Source organism: Zootoca vivipara, chromosome 9 (assembly GCF_963506605.1).
Source record: "Zootoca vivipara chromosome 9, rZooViv1.1, whole genome shotgun sequence".
Lineage (NCBI taxonomy): Eukaryota > Metazoa > Chordata > Lepidosauria > Squamata > Lacertidae > Zootoca > Zootoca vivipara.
This window is the reverse complement of record NC_083284.1, coordinates 56,085,674-56,098,809: the sequence shown is the minus strand read 5'-3', so window position 1 is coordinate 56,098,809 and position 13,136 is coordinate 56,085,674. Positions and strand designations below refer to the sequence as shown.

Genomic DNA, 13,136 nt, shown 5'->3' with positions numbered 1-13,136 from the left:
GGAAGGAGGCAATGGTTGGAGGAGGGTATAGGGGGATGAATTAAAGGAAAATTAAGACTGAGAAGCGCATGGTTTTTGTTTTTTAAAGATGCAAAGGCTTGCAATCAGCCAAAGTATAGAGCCCAACTTCCAGGAGACTGCGATCTACTTGCGGATTTATAAACTGGAGGTGATCTACCCCCGTTTTATTGGTGTTCAGGTCAGAGTTGTTTTTAGAGAGAGGAAATATCCCATTTTTGAGGTTAAAGTAAAAGTTCCTGACCTTTTTTTTATAATGAGGAAATGCTGCTAAAACTCCGTTCTTCATTCCACGAAGGGGAGAGGGGGCGGGGCCGGGTGCTCAAAGACAAAAGAAATAGAAAAGGAGATAGCGATCAAATGCAGCCTCCTGGGGATCGATGCAGCCGCCGGGAGAGGCAGGGGCTGCAGCCGAGTGCTGCTTCGCAAACAAACGGGGGAAGTGCTTAGAACCCAGAGAATCCAGCTGAAAAACACAAAGCAGCAACAGCAATTGCACACACACCATCCCAAGCCAGCACAGTAACCAAGTCCCAAAAGCAAGAAAGGACTCAGCAAACACTGCTGCGGCCGGCGTTGCTGCTGCTGACTCGGGGAGCTCAGTGCTCTCTTCCACACAGCGCCTATCACTATGGCTTATTTTCGGGGTATGGTTTATATTTCTCAAATGCTTAGAAATGCTGCTATGGCTTATTTTATGACTACGCCTTAAAAAGGGGGAAACACGGTATGTGGGTTTCTTCCATTTTATACTGTATTTTATAAAAATGTTCAGTGTTATCACTGGGGAAGGTAAACTGAGCCTGCCTCAATCTAGACTTTGTCTTTATTGTTGGTTAGTACCATATTTTCTGGCGTATAAGACGACTTTTTAACCCAGGAAAATCTTCTCAAAAGTCGGGGGTCGTCTTATACGCTGGGTATAACCAGACTGGAGAATCTGCGGATGCCGCATATGGTGGGGGGAGCTCAAAAATGGCCGCGGCCGCATCCCTACGGTATGAAAGCAGCAAGGGCGGCGCTGTACAAGTACGGTAAATCCACTCACCAGGAGCAGCGCTGTGCCCACGGAGGCCATTTCTCCGGCCACGAGCCGCCCGGTCACTGAGCCGCCTGCTCGGCAAGTCCCCACGCTGCACCGCGCTAAACCGAGTGGTGCTGAAAAAGGCATCTGTGCACACGCATAAGCAATTTCCAGCTTCTGGGCATGCCCAGATGCCGGAAATCACTTCTGCGCATGTCCAGGCATGTGCAGAAGCGATTTCCGTTGCCGTGCTGCCCATGCCCAGAAGCTAGAAATCGCTTCTGTGCATGTCCGAGCAGAAGCGGTTTCCGGTGCCCCAGAAATGGGCAGCGCAGCATTGGGAATCACTTCTGCGTAGTCTTATACGGCGAGTATATCCCAAACTCTATATTTTAACTGGAAAAGTGGGGGGGTTGTCTTATACGCCCAGTCGTCTTGTGCGCCGGAACATACGGTAAGTTCTGACTCTTTACGTGAAAACCAAGTCCTTCCTCTGGAAAAGGACTTTTGTGGCAGTTGAGAAGAAGTTAGATTGCTACAAAAGCCTAAAATCAGGGGAAATAATTTTGAAGCATTTCTCCATTACCTCTCCTCTGCATGGCCACAACAATGCGTAAGATTGAATTCATCTGAAGCTGCAGAAGCGTTCATCATTGGAAGCTGAATTTATAGCTGTGGACAGCATAAAGGGATTCGAACCATTCACCCTACTTTCTCATCTAAGTTTGTTGGGCATGAATTCTTTCAAGAAACATTACACTCCTAAGGAGAGGACTGCCTACCTTGCTGACATGCTATACTAATGAAAAGTTTCCTACTTATTTGTTAATGGTTATTTTAGGGCTGGTATACTACTAAGTCAGTGTTGGAAACAAAATTAGTTAATTGGAGTTGAACTTACTCTCCAGGTTCAGACATGACAAACCACAGGAGGACTTTTTTTGAATCAGGCAGGGACTGCAGGAAGGGGGAGTCGCATATCCACCCAGGACAGAGAGAGACATTCATGATTAAATCATGCTTAAGACAAACTGTGGCAAATGTGACTTTTTGTTTTTGTCTAATGGGACGCGGGTGGGCTTGCCGATCAGAAGGTCAGTGGTTCGAATCCCCGCGACGGGGTGAGCTCTCGTTGCTTGGTCCCAGCTCCTGCCAACCTAGCAGTTCAAAAGCATGTCAAAGTGCAAGTAGATAAATAGGTACCGCTACAGCGGGAAGGTAAACGGCATTTCCGTGCGCTGCTCTGGTTCACCAGAAGCGGCTTTGTCATGCTGGCCACATGACCTGGAAGCTGTAAGCCGGCTCCCTCGGCCAATAACGCGAGATGAGCGCCGCAACCCCAGAGTCGGTCACGATTGGACCTAATGGTCAGGGGTCCCTTTACCTTTAATGTTCCTCCTGAAGGTGGGGAGTGAACCATGGGAAATGGAGACTTAATGTTACATGCCATATACGATAAACTCTATCATTAGGAAGCAAGAATTGGGGTGGCGGGTGTTGTAAAAATCTTTTAAAATGCTTTAGAAAATTGTTCACTATACACTGGGACATCTCTTGAGATTGTGTAACCAAATCTTGCATGTTGTTTCTGGAGATCAGGGAGCAGGTTTTAATCTATATTTGGATATTGTTGGCTGCCATTTTGAATTAAGATGGCAGACTAAACCTTTCAAAATTGCACTGATATTTTTGGTGCCTTAGAATTCCCATGCAATGCCAGATATACAGCAGTTAGTAAACAGTAAATAAAACAGAATTTCCTTTTCTGAGGAACTTCCTGCAGAGATTCTCTGTTTCATCATAATCTCTTCAAAGACATCTGTAACCTTGAAAAACAAAACCTTTGGAAAGATACAACATGCTTTTGGGAGAAACCATAATTAGTCTTGCATTTCTCTGACCTATTTTTTTACCAGTAGGGATTCTAAGCCTGCAGAAGCCGACTCCTTTTGACTCTTTAACATTTGAGAGATTGGTAGACTTCAAAAGCTTTATAGCAGGGCTGAAATATCTAGTTTCCTCGCTGCACCAGCTGTATAAGCTTTACATGCAAATACTCCAAAATACGTTGATTTTCAAACAATATTCTGAGCTTCAGGAGTAATAAGTATATAATTATAAGGATGCAAGTAGGGTGAGGCAGGTGGCTGGAAGAGGGGGGAGCGGAGAGAGGCACTGGTACTGGGTGACATCAGACACCCTGCCTTCCCTCCTTGTAAAAGCAGCTGCCTTCAAGAGGCTGTTGTTTCTGAGAGGCATTTTCATCAGGACTAGATCCCACTGAGCCTGCTGACCTTCAGTCCGCATGGCTATAACTGTTCAACGCACTCCCCAAACTTGCCCACATTTCATTGGTGCTGGAAAAAGTGACAATCTAAGGCCAGCCTGCCAGGTGTGTGTGTGTGTGTGTGTGTGTGTGTGTGTGTGTGTGTGTGTGTGTTTTGTCAGCGAGGAAACACCAAAAGGGATTGACTATTTGGGTTGTGTCTTTGGGGTCTGATTAGGGCTCTGTTGAAGATTAATTCCCCGTGTCTGCTGTTATGGGATTGTTGTTTATCACATAATGGTGTATGTTTTCATTCCACAGTGGGAAGTGACGACAAGATGTTTGTGTTACTGTGTGTCCTGAAGTGGGGCTATTGTCCTTTGTTCTTTCTCTTTGCTGTCTGATGCTAGAGAGAGAGGGAGCCATGTTGCAGTGCTCCGAGTGTATTATATGTAAATGAACGTAGATTAGCCAAAATGCTGAGTTCTGTTACGCAACTGCAAACTCTGCAGATCCCTAAGTGTACTAATGCTTCTTGGCATTAGTCACTGTGATGTTCGGGCTGGAGAAAGCTTTTGAAGCTCCCAATCGACCAGTAGGAAGAGAACATGCCAGTCGGGCATGTGTCTTTGCCAAGGTCCTACTCGTGTGTAGGAGATCCTAACAGGCTCACCCCCTTTTATTGTTTTCTCAGGCACGGTATGATGATGTTTGCCCTTCTCGTCCTGTTGTTTTGTAGCATTTTATATATAGCATTTAAAATACACCGAACAGACTCAAAACCTGACAAGTCATCAGCGTAGCAAAAATATTCACATTGGCGATTCACCCACCCATCCTTACACTCTGCATAAGCTGTGGCAACAAAAGGAGATACCAGGTTTCAGTTAGGCAGTCCCAACTGTCTGCATGTGGAAGCAATCTCTGCTCTTCCTTACAGAGGAAACTGAAGACTCACCCAGGGCCGTCTCAAGCCGGTCGGGCGCCGTGGCGCGGAGATCGCTCCGGCGCCCCCGCCCTGGTGGGCGGATGTGGAATGAGGGTGTGTCTGAGAACGCCACACATTCAGCTTGTGGAGTAGTCCATTCTCTCCTTGATTTAGAGTTCCCTGGGAAAAACCGCAACCCTCCCAGATCTATCTCCCTTTTGGAAAGAACACAGAAGCCCTCCTTCCCATTTTTGCCACTCATCTTGAAACAGGAGCTAATTGGTTTCCCACAACGTTATTATCCTGAGAAAAGTTCTAAGCGTTCAAAACCAACAGCCATGGTATCAGTTTTTAATGCCAGAGCTCAACCCTAGAATGGATGAGGGAAGGGCAGAAGAAAAGTGCTTCATTTATCCCCTCTGCAAAAATAAATGGTTTGCAAAGCTATGGCTCTATCATGTGAACAAGGATTGCAATAGTAAATAATATGGTGTACATGAAATTTTACTCCCCCTTGCCACCATTGTGTGTTACCCTACCATGAAATAAAATTCATTGCCCCTCTTGTTTCTATCAGCTAATCAGCCTGCAGGTTTTAAAGGCACAGTTTAAGAGTCACACAAAAGAAGCAGTAATTAGGCAGTATAATCTAGGAACTTAATGGTTTCGGTGCGCTAGAGGGAACAACGTATTTATTATACTAGCACATTATTCATTAGTGTCAGAGGGCCTGATATGGCTACTCTAGAGTAACGACTCCAGCATGGTCTTTTAAGGCTTTTATTAAGTGCTGATTATTTACAGTGTTCAGAGCAGTAAAAATGCATCCTTAAGGTGAGGTGTCAGAACCTCCGAATGGCGATTGGCGCGTTTTCTTCCAGCACCAAAGCTTTGGCAGACCCAACCTCTTCCCCCTACGTTTGCGTCGCAATTCGGGAGTTGGGGGGATTGGCCTCCCCCCCGTGCGTCCAACTTCCTGTCCCACCTGCGGCATGGGCTCCACAACCTTGCCTGAGCCTCGGACACCACTTCCTGACTCTCCGCTGGAGGCAGAGCTCTCCTTACTCTCTCCCGCGCTTGGGGATGGGCTGGAACTTAAGATGGGAGGGACTTCCCTGTATCCCTTGTCCCTCACATCCACCCCCCTCCCAGGCTCCTCTCCCCCCCTCCCTAGGGGCTCTCTGCTTGCTGGGGACGAGTGAAACCCCAAGAAGTCTGTGGCATCCGAGCCTGTGGGTGTAAAAATTTCCCCCCAATCCTGCGATCTTTCTCCTTCCCCCTGAGAAGACGGGAATCCCAAGAAGTCAGTGGCGTCAGAGCTGGTGGGAGTAAAAATGTTCTGCCAGTCCTCTCCTGCCTCTGACGTAGTCGACCTCGGTGAAACCCACACCTCTTCTTCCGTATCCTCAAATTCCGCTTCCCATCTCCATGGAGAGCTGCTGCCTGCGATCCCTTCCTCCCGCCCCTCCGCCTCTCCCTCCCTTTCCATGTGCCAGGGCTTGGGCCTGTGGGGGAACAGGGCGTGGAACTCTTCCACTAAAAATTCCTCAGGTACTTCCGTGGCCGGTATCCACTCATTGTGGGACGGCGGAGTGTCCTCCCATGCTATGAGGTACTCCAGCCCTCTCACCCCTCTCCTTGAGTCTAAAATCTCAGTTGCCTCATTGAGCTGTCGGGCGTCTCCCGTCTCCCCCCCTCCCTCTGGAGGCTGATCGCTGTCCCTGAACCTGGTACTTTCCCTGTACGGCGACAGCAGCGATCTATGAAACACTGGGTGCACTCTCATGTCCTCAGGCAGTGCTAGCCTGAAGGCTACCGGGTTGACCTGTTGCGTGACCGTGAAGGGGCCCAGCCTCCTGGGTGCTAACTTCTTGCATCGCCCCCTGGTGGGAAGACCTTCCGAGGATAACCAAACCTTGTCCCCCACCCTGATGACCTCTCCCGGTCGCCTGTGGCGATCTGCCCCCTTCTTGTACGCTTCCTTGGCCCTCTCCAAGTGTTCTCTGAGCTGCTGGTGCACCGTCTCCAGGTCCTCTGCCCAATCCTCTGCCTGTGGGCCCTCTTCCTCCTCCTCCCCCTCCCTCTCCGGGAAAGATCTGAGGTCGCGCCCGTAGTTGGCCTTAAAGGGCGACACCCCTGTGGAGACGTGCACCGCATTGTTGTAGGCAAATTCTGCCAGTGGCAGGCGATCCACCCAGTCCGTTTGCCTCTGGCTGACGTAACATCTCAGGTACTGCTGCAGAATGGCGTTGACCCGCTCCGCCTGTCCATTGGTCTGCGGGTGCCGAGCCGTAGACAAACTGACCTCCACCTGCAGGAGGTTCATTAGCCGCCGCCAGAACCTGGAAACAAATTGGTGGCCACGATCCGAAATAACTCTTAAAGGCAATCCATGCAGTCTGAATACGTGGTCAACAAACAGTTTGGCCGTCTCTTCTGCCGAGACCGCCCTGGCACACGGTATAAAGTGGCACATTTTGGACATGAGGTCCACCACCACCAACACTGCGGTCTTGCCCCTGGACGACGGCAGGTCTGTGATGAAGTCCATGGACACTACTTCCCACGGCCTGTGCGGTGTGGCTAATGGCTCCAGCAAACCTGCTGGTGGCGCTCTGACCACCTTTGCTCGCTGGCAGGTGTCACATCCCCTTACATAATCCCGAACATCCTCCCGCACCCCTGGCCACCAGAAGTGTCTCATGACTAGGTGAGTGGTTTTGTCCCTTCCGAAATGACCCGCCGTTGGGTTGTCGTGCATCTGCTTGAGGACCTTACCTCTCAGCTGTTTGGTGGGCAGGTACAGGGCTCCCCTGTAAAAAAGCAAACCCCTCCTTTCCTCAAAGTCTTTAGCCTGCTCCCTCCCCCCTCGCAGCTCTCTGAAGATGCGGGAGGCAAACTCATCTGCTGCCGTCAGTGCTGTGAGTTCTGCCTCGCTCACCACTGCTGCTCCGCAGGACCATGCTGATGGGGGGAAAATGTGCCTGGGCACTGGTGGCAACTCCTGCTCCATGTACTCTGGTTTGCGGGAGAGGGCATCCGCCCTGACATTCTGCTCCCCCGGGATGTAGTGGATGGAGAAGTTGAAGTTCGAGAAGAACTCTGCCCACCGTATCTGCCGCTGGTTGAGCACCCTGGCCGTTCTCCAGAACGCCAGGTTCTTGTGGTCTGTGCACACCTGGATGGGGTGCTTGGCGCCCACCAGGAAGTGTCGCCAGTGCTGGAAAGCAGCGTGGATCGCAAGAAGTTCCCTATCAAACACCGTGTAGTTGCGTTCAGGCTGTGTCAGCTTCCTGGAGAAGAAGGCACAAGGTCTCCACTCTCTGTTGGCGTCCAGTTGCAACAGGATCGCTCCCAACGCCCGGTCTGAAGCGTCTGTCTCCACGCGTAGGGGCGCATCCTGCACCACATGGAACAGGTTCTGGTCGGACGCGAACACCCTCTTGAGGCTTTCGAACGCTGCTTGCGCCTCTGGCGTCCACCTGAACTTCTGCTTGCCTCTCAGGCAGTCCGTGATGGGAGCCGTAACCCGCGAGAAGTTCTTGATGAATTTCCTGTAGAAATTGGCGAATCCTAGGAGGCGTTGGGCATCTTTGCGCGTCCTGGGGCTGTGCCAGTCCAGGATGGCCTGCACCTTGTCCTTGTCCATCGCCAGTCCCTTGTCTGACAGTTTGTAGCCCAGGAAGTCCACTTCCCTGGTGTGAAACTTGCACTTCTCCAGCTTCACATACAGGTGGTTCTCCTTCAGGCGTTGCAATACCTCCCTGACATCCTTCACATGTTGCACTGGGTCAGCGGAATAGATAAGGATGTCATCCAGGAAGACTAAGCAGTTCTTGAAGAGAAGGGACCCCAGGACGTGGTGCATGAAGGCCTGGAAGCATGCTGAGCCCCCTTGCAACCCGAAGGGCATCACCAGATATTCAAAAGAGCCCAGAGGCGTGAACATCGTGGTTTTCCACTCATCGCCTTCCCGAATCCTGATCAAGTTGTACGCCCCCCTCAGGTCTAGCTTGGTGAAAATCTTGCCCCTGCGTGCCACTGTCAGGAGATCGTCCACTCTGGGCATGGGGAAAGCCACTGGCTCTGTCACTGAATTGAGCCGTCTGAAATCCACCACAAGACGGCGCTGTTGCGTGTCTTTCTTGTCCACCCAGAAGACCGGGCTGCCCCCTGCTGCCTTGCTTTCTCTGATGAACCCCCGTTTGAGGTTCTTGTCTATGAACGCACGCAAATCCTCGAGTTCCTGATCTGACATGGCGTACAGCTTGGCTGGGGGTATCGTTGCCCCTGGCACCAGGTTGATCTGGCAGTCGAAAGACCTGTGTGGGGGTAGGTGGTCGGACTCCGCTTCGCTGAAGACCTCCTGCAGGTCCCAGTACTGCTTGGGTATCGCCTCACCCCCTTTGACATGCATGGTGGCCACCGTGGCTATTGGAGGCCCCTCCCCTGGTTGGTGCTGCATGCAATGTTCCAGACAAAAGTCCGACCCAAACGTGATGCATCTCTGGTGCCAACTTATGGAGGGGTCGTGGCGCGCCAGCCAGCTCATTCCCAAAACGATGGGGGGGTCTGAGATGGTTGTGACGTTGAAAGCCAGTGTCTCTGAGTGCCTTCCCACCGTCATTCTCATGGGGGGGGGTTTGATGAGTGATGGCCCCTCCCAGCAACTCTCTGCCGTCAATGGTGGCTACGTGCAGGGGAAAATCCAGCTGCAGAAGCTGGATCTGGTGCTCTTCTGCAAAGTTTCTCGAGAAGAAGTTGGCTGAGGCACCACTGTCAATTAAGGCGAGGACTGTCAGGGGATAGCCATTTGGGAGCGTTAGCGTGACTTCTAGAACCACTCCTGCTCTGGGAGGGGTGGGCTGGCTCTGCTCCTCTCTGTGCGGGTGGGCGGGCTGGGGCTGTTGTCTGCTGACTGTGCCTGGCTGCTGCCCCTTGTCTCCTGCAGCCAGGCTGTCTCGTTTCCCTGCTGTGGTGCTGCTTCAGTGGGGGAAGGTACAACCGTTCCCGCCTTTCCTTGCCACTCTCTGCGATGAGGGCAGTCTCTGACGCGATGCCGGGGGGAGTTGCAGAGAAAGCAATTCCCGCCTCTTCCCTCCTTGCGTCTTGGCGCCGCCGGGGTTTGAAAAGCCCGCGCGCGCGCTCCACCGATCTCCATCGGTTCCGGCTCTGGGCTTGGTCTGGGCGGGTCTGGGGGCGGGCCCTGGGGTGGGGTTTGGTGATGTGGTCTGTCCTGGGAGCGTGGGAACCAAGGTTTTGCTGCGCGCGTCGCTTGTTTGTCATACCATCTGGATTCCTGTCTCACCCCCACCGCTAGCGCCGCTTTGCTTAACTCATCCATAGTCCGCGGTCTAGGACCTCTTGCCAGCTCATCCTTAACGTCTGCGTGCAAACCCAGGTAGAAGGCTGATTTCACTGGCTCACTTTGCAGATCCCACCCCAGTTTGTGCACCAGCATGGTGAATCTCGCCCAGTAGTCCCTAACTGTCGATTTTCCTTGTGTTAAGTTATGAAGCTCCTGTTTAGTGGCCTCCATTTCACTGTCACTAGCGTACATTATTTTTAAAGCTTCTAGAAATAATTTTGCGTTCTTCATGCAAGGATTTTTTTGCGCGATGAGCGGTCTTACCCATTCCCGGGCGGCCCCCGTCAAATGCTCTATGATAAAGGAGACTCTGTGCGCGTCATCTGGGAATTCTGCTGCATGCAATTCCAGCGCATAATTTATTTCTGTCTCGAATCCTAGGTACTCCCTAGGGTCGCCGCTAAACTTGGTGACTAGGCTCTGTCCCCTTCTCACTTGGACTAGCTGCGGCTGGGGCGCCCCCCCCACCTCTAGCGGCTTTCTCCTCTTCCAACTTTTTCTGCAGGTCCAATACCATCACCCTTAGCTGTTTCTCAGTCTCCTCTTTTGTCCTCACCTGGTCCACCAGCTTGTTCAGCTCCTCCTGCGCCCCTCGCGCTTCCTCCTGAGCGGCATGCAATTGCTGCTGTGCCTGCGCTGTGAGGTTCCGTAGCTCCTGCTTCGCTGCTTCGGCCTCCAGCCTCCAATGCTCAGCCTCTTGAGCGCTCATCACTGCACTCCAAAGTAGCCAAAAAAAGATTCGGAGGTTGCTGTCAGAGGGCCTGATATGGCTACTCTAGAGTAACGACTCCAGCATGGTCTTTTAAGGCTTTTATTAAGTGCTGATTATTTACAGTGTTCAGAGCAGTAAAAATGCATCCTTAAGGTGAGGTGTCAGAACCTCCGAATGGCGATTGGCGCGTTTTCTTCCAGCACCAAAGCTTTGGCAGACCCAACCTCTTCCCCCTACGTTTGCGTCGCAATTCGGGAGTTGGGGGGATTGGCCTCCCCCCCCCCCCGTGCGTCCAACTTCCTGTCCCACCTGCGGCATGGGCTCCACAACCTTGCCTGAGCCTCGGACACCACTTCCTGACTCTCCGCTGGAGGCAGAGCTCTCCTTACTCTCTCCCGCGCTTGGGGATGGGCTGGAACTTAAGATGGGAGGGACTTCCCTGTATCCCTTGTCCCTCACAATTAGTATAACAGCTTTCTCAGCCATCTGCCAGCATTATATCCAGGCACATACCTACCAGTATCAAAGGCCATATTTTCAAGAGGAATTTGCTAATTCCAAAAGGAGAAAGGCAGAATTTCCCTTTCTTTTTTCCAAACCACCAGCAGTAAGTAACCTATTCAAACCAAGCTGTAAAATCTGAATTCATCCAGTTTGTCGAGAAATGTTCAGCTCCATGGGTGTGAGGAGAAACAACAAGAAAACTAAGTACAATATTCATCCAACCTCCATCTAGTCAAACACTGCGGCCACAACTCCCACTAAGGCATATTAGTAATTGGAGGTTAGCTGAGTATGGTAAGATTTGCCTCCAGGTGACAAGATGAGAAAACGTGTGCGAATCAGAACAGGAGTTCTTCCAGGCCGCTAGTAATGTGCAACAACATATGAGTAACCTAGGCACGCTAGTAATAAATCATTTTTTTTTTGTGAGATAGTTAGCTATGAGCACCCTCAGTGCTCATGTCAGGTCAGCAAAGTTATGGAACTTGCTCCATTTGAAAGTGTATGTTTTCTGAAGCACTGAGCCTCAAAAGCCCATGGCACCATGCTGAAAAACAAGCCAGAAAAATAAAATTTTCTCTTCAAATATAGAATGGGGGAATAAAATAAAATAAAATTCCTTCCAGTAGCACCTTGGAGACCAACTAAGTTCATCATAGGTATGAGCTTTCGTGTGCATGCACACTTCTTCAGATACACTGAAACCATGAAAGCTCATACCTATGACAAACTTAGTTGGTCTCTAAGGTGCTTACTGGAAGGATTTTTTAAATTTTGTTTCCGCTACGTCAGACCAACACGGCTACCTACCTGTAGCTAGTATGGGGGAATGGGAGACATAGCATGAGTCAACAGGGGAGCCATTCAGAGACCACAAAAATGTCAAGGCTGTGATATAACCATGACAAAAAAACAACAACAACATACCTGTCACAGATGTAGGAAGAGTGTTGGATTTTTTAAGCTGTTCTCTGCGTTCAAACCTTGACAGAGGAGTCTCAGCTTTCTTCTCCTCTTCCTGGGCTGCAGGTCTAGGCAGTGTACTAGTTCTGCTGCTGCTGCTGCTGCTGCTGCTGCTGCTGCTGCTGCTGCTGCTTTTAGTATCTGTCTGATTGCTGATACTGGCCTAGCGCAAAGAACAACAACAACAAAAGTCACATTACATTTATAATATTTCATTATAACATAGTAATAATATATTTACAGTGCAATCTTATACACGTGTAGCCCCACTGAGTTCAAACTACCACGTAGGTGGGTTATAAGACTGCAGCTTTGGTAATCATAGAATTGCAGCCTAGATGAATTAGCACTCACCTAGGAATAAGCCCCAGACCAGGGGTAGGCAACCTAAGGCCCGGGGGCCAGATGCGGCCCAATCACCTTCTCAAACCGGCCCGTGGATGGTCTGGGAATCAGCGTGTTTTTACATGAGTAGAATGTGTGCTTTTATTTAAAATGCATCTCTGGGTTATTTGTGGGGCATAGGAATTCGTTCATTTCCCCCCCCCAAAAAAATATAGTCCGGCCCACCACATGGTCTGAGGGACAGTGGACTGGCCCATGGCTGAAAAAGGTTGCTGACCCCTGCCCCAGACTGACAAGCAAATGAACCAATAATGTGATAATGTCATTTCCCCCCATTTTCTCATTTGTCCAATTTTAAGTTTTGTTCTCCATGTTTGAACATTAGTTTTTATGTGTTTTTTTAAAAAAAAACCTCATGAAAATTCGTCAGCCTTTTAGTGTGAATTTCTCCTAAAATACATACTTTTGCAAGGCAGTGTCATGTTATATAGAAATCTATGCTATATACATCTCCCAAATGTATATAATTTCACTAACATGCATTCCCCAAGCATACTTAATCCCCAACAGAATGCATTTCTGTAAACATTACATGGCATTGCCAAATTCAGAGAAGTGGCAAATTTCAAAGGGTGGTGGCTGAAAAGTGAAAACAAAGTAGGCTTGCCTTTGCAGGTGTACCAAATTGAATTGTTCCCTCATCTCTGCTTCTGAGTAAACAGCATAGATTGCATTGCTATTTACATTCTTCATTACGGCGTTCACGTGGTTAGAGTGTCAGACTATGACCTGGGAAACCAGGGTTCAAACTTCCACTCAGCCATGAAGCTCACTGAGTGCCCTTGAGCCAGTCTCTGCCTCTCAGTTCAACCTCCCTCGCATAGTTGTTGTGGGAATTAAATGAGGAAGGGGAGAACTATGTATGGCACCTTGGTAAGCAAACAAGATAAAATAATGTAAGCCAGCAGAATCGCCACAAAAAGCTGAAAACTGCAGCAGAGCAAACCA

At 50.0% G+C, this 13,136-nt stretch overlaps 1 protein-coding gene across 6 annotated transcripts in view; it reads right to left on the bottom strand.

The window, feature by feature from the left end:
• Positions 1-13,136, bottom strand: part of CRACD (capping protein inhibiting regulator of actin dynamics) — a 149,183-nt gene that overhangs the window by 11,023 nt on the left and 125,024 nt on the right. For 5 of the 6 annotated variants that reach the window (XM_060278801.1, XM_060278802.1, XM_060278798.1 and 2 more), the window contains one exon: positions 11,748-11,946. In XM_060278801.1, the coding sequence (XP_060134784.1) occupies positions 11,748-11,946 (199 nt within the window). The remainder of the gene's footprint in view (positions 1-11,747; positions 11,947-13,136) is intronic. The other variant, XM_060278799.1, reaches the window with a different exon arrangement.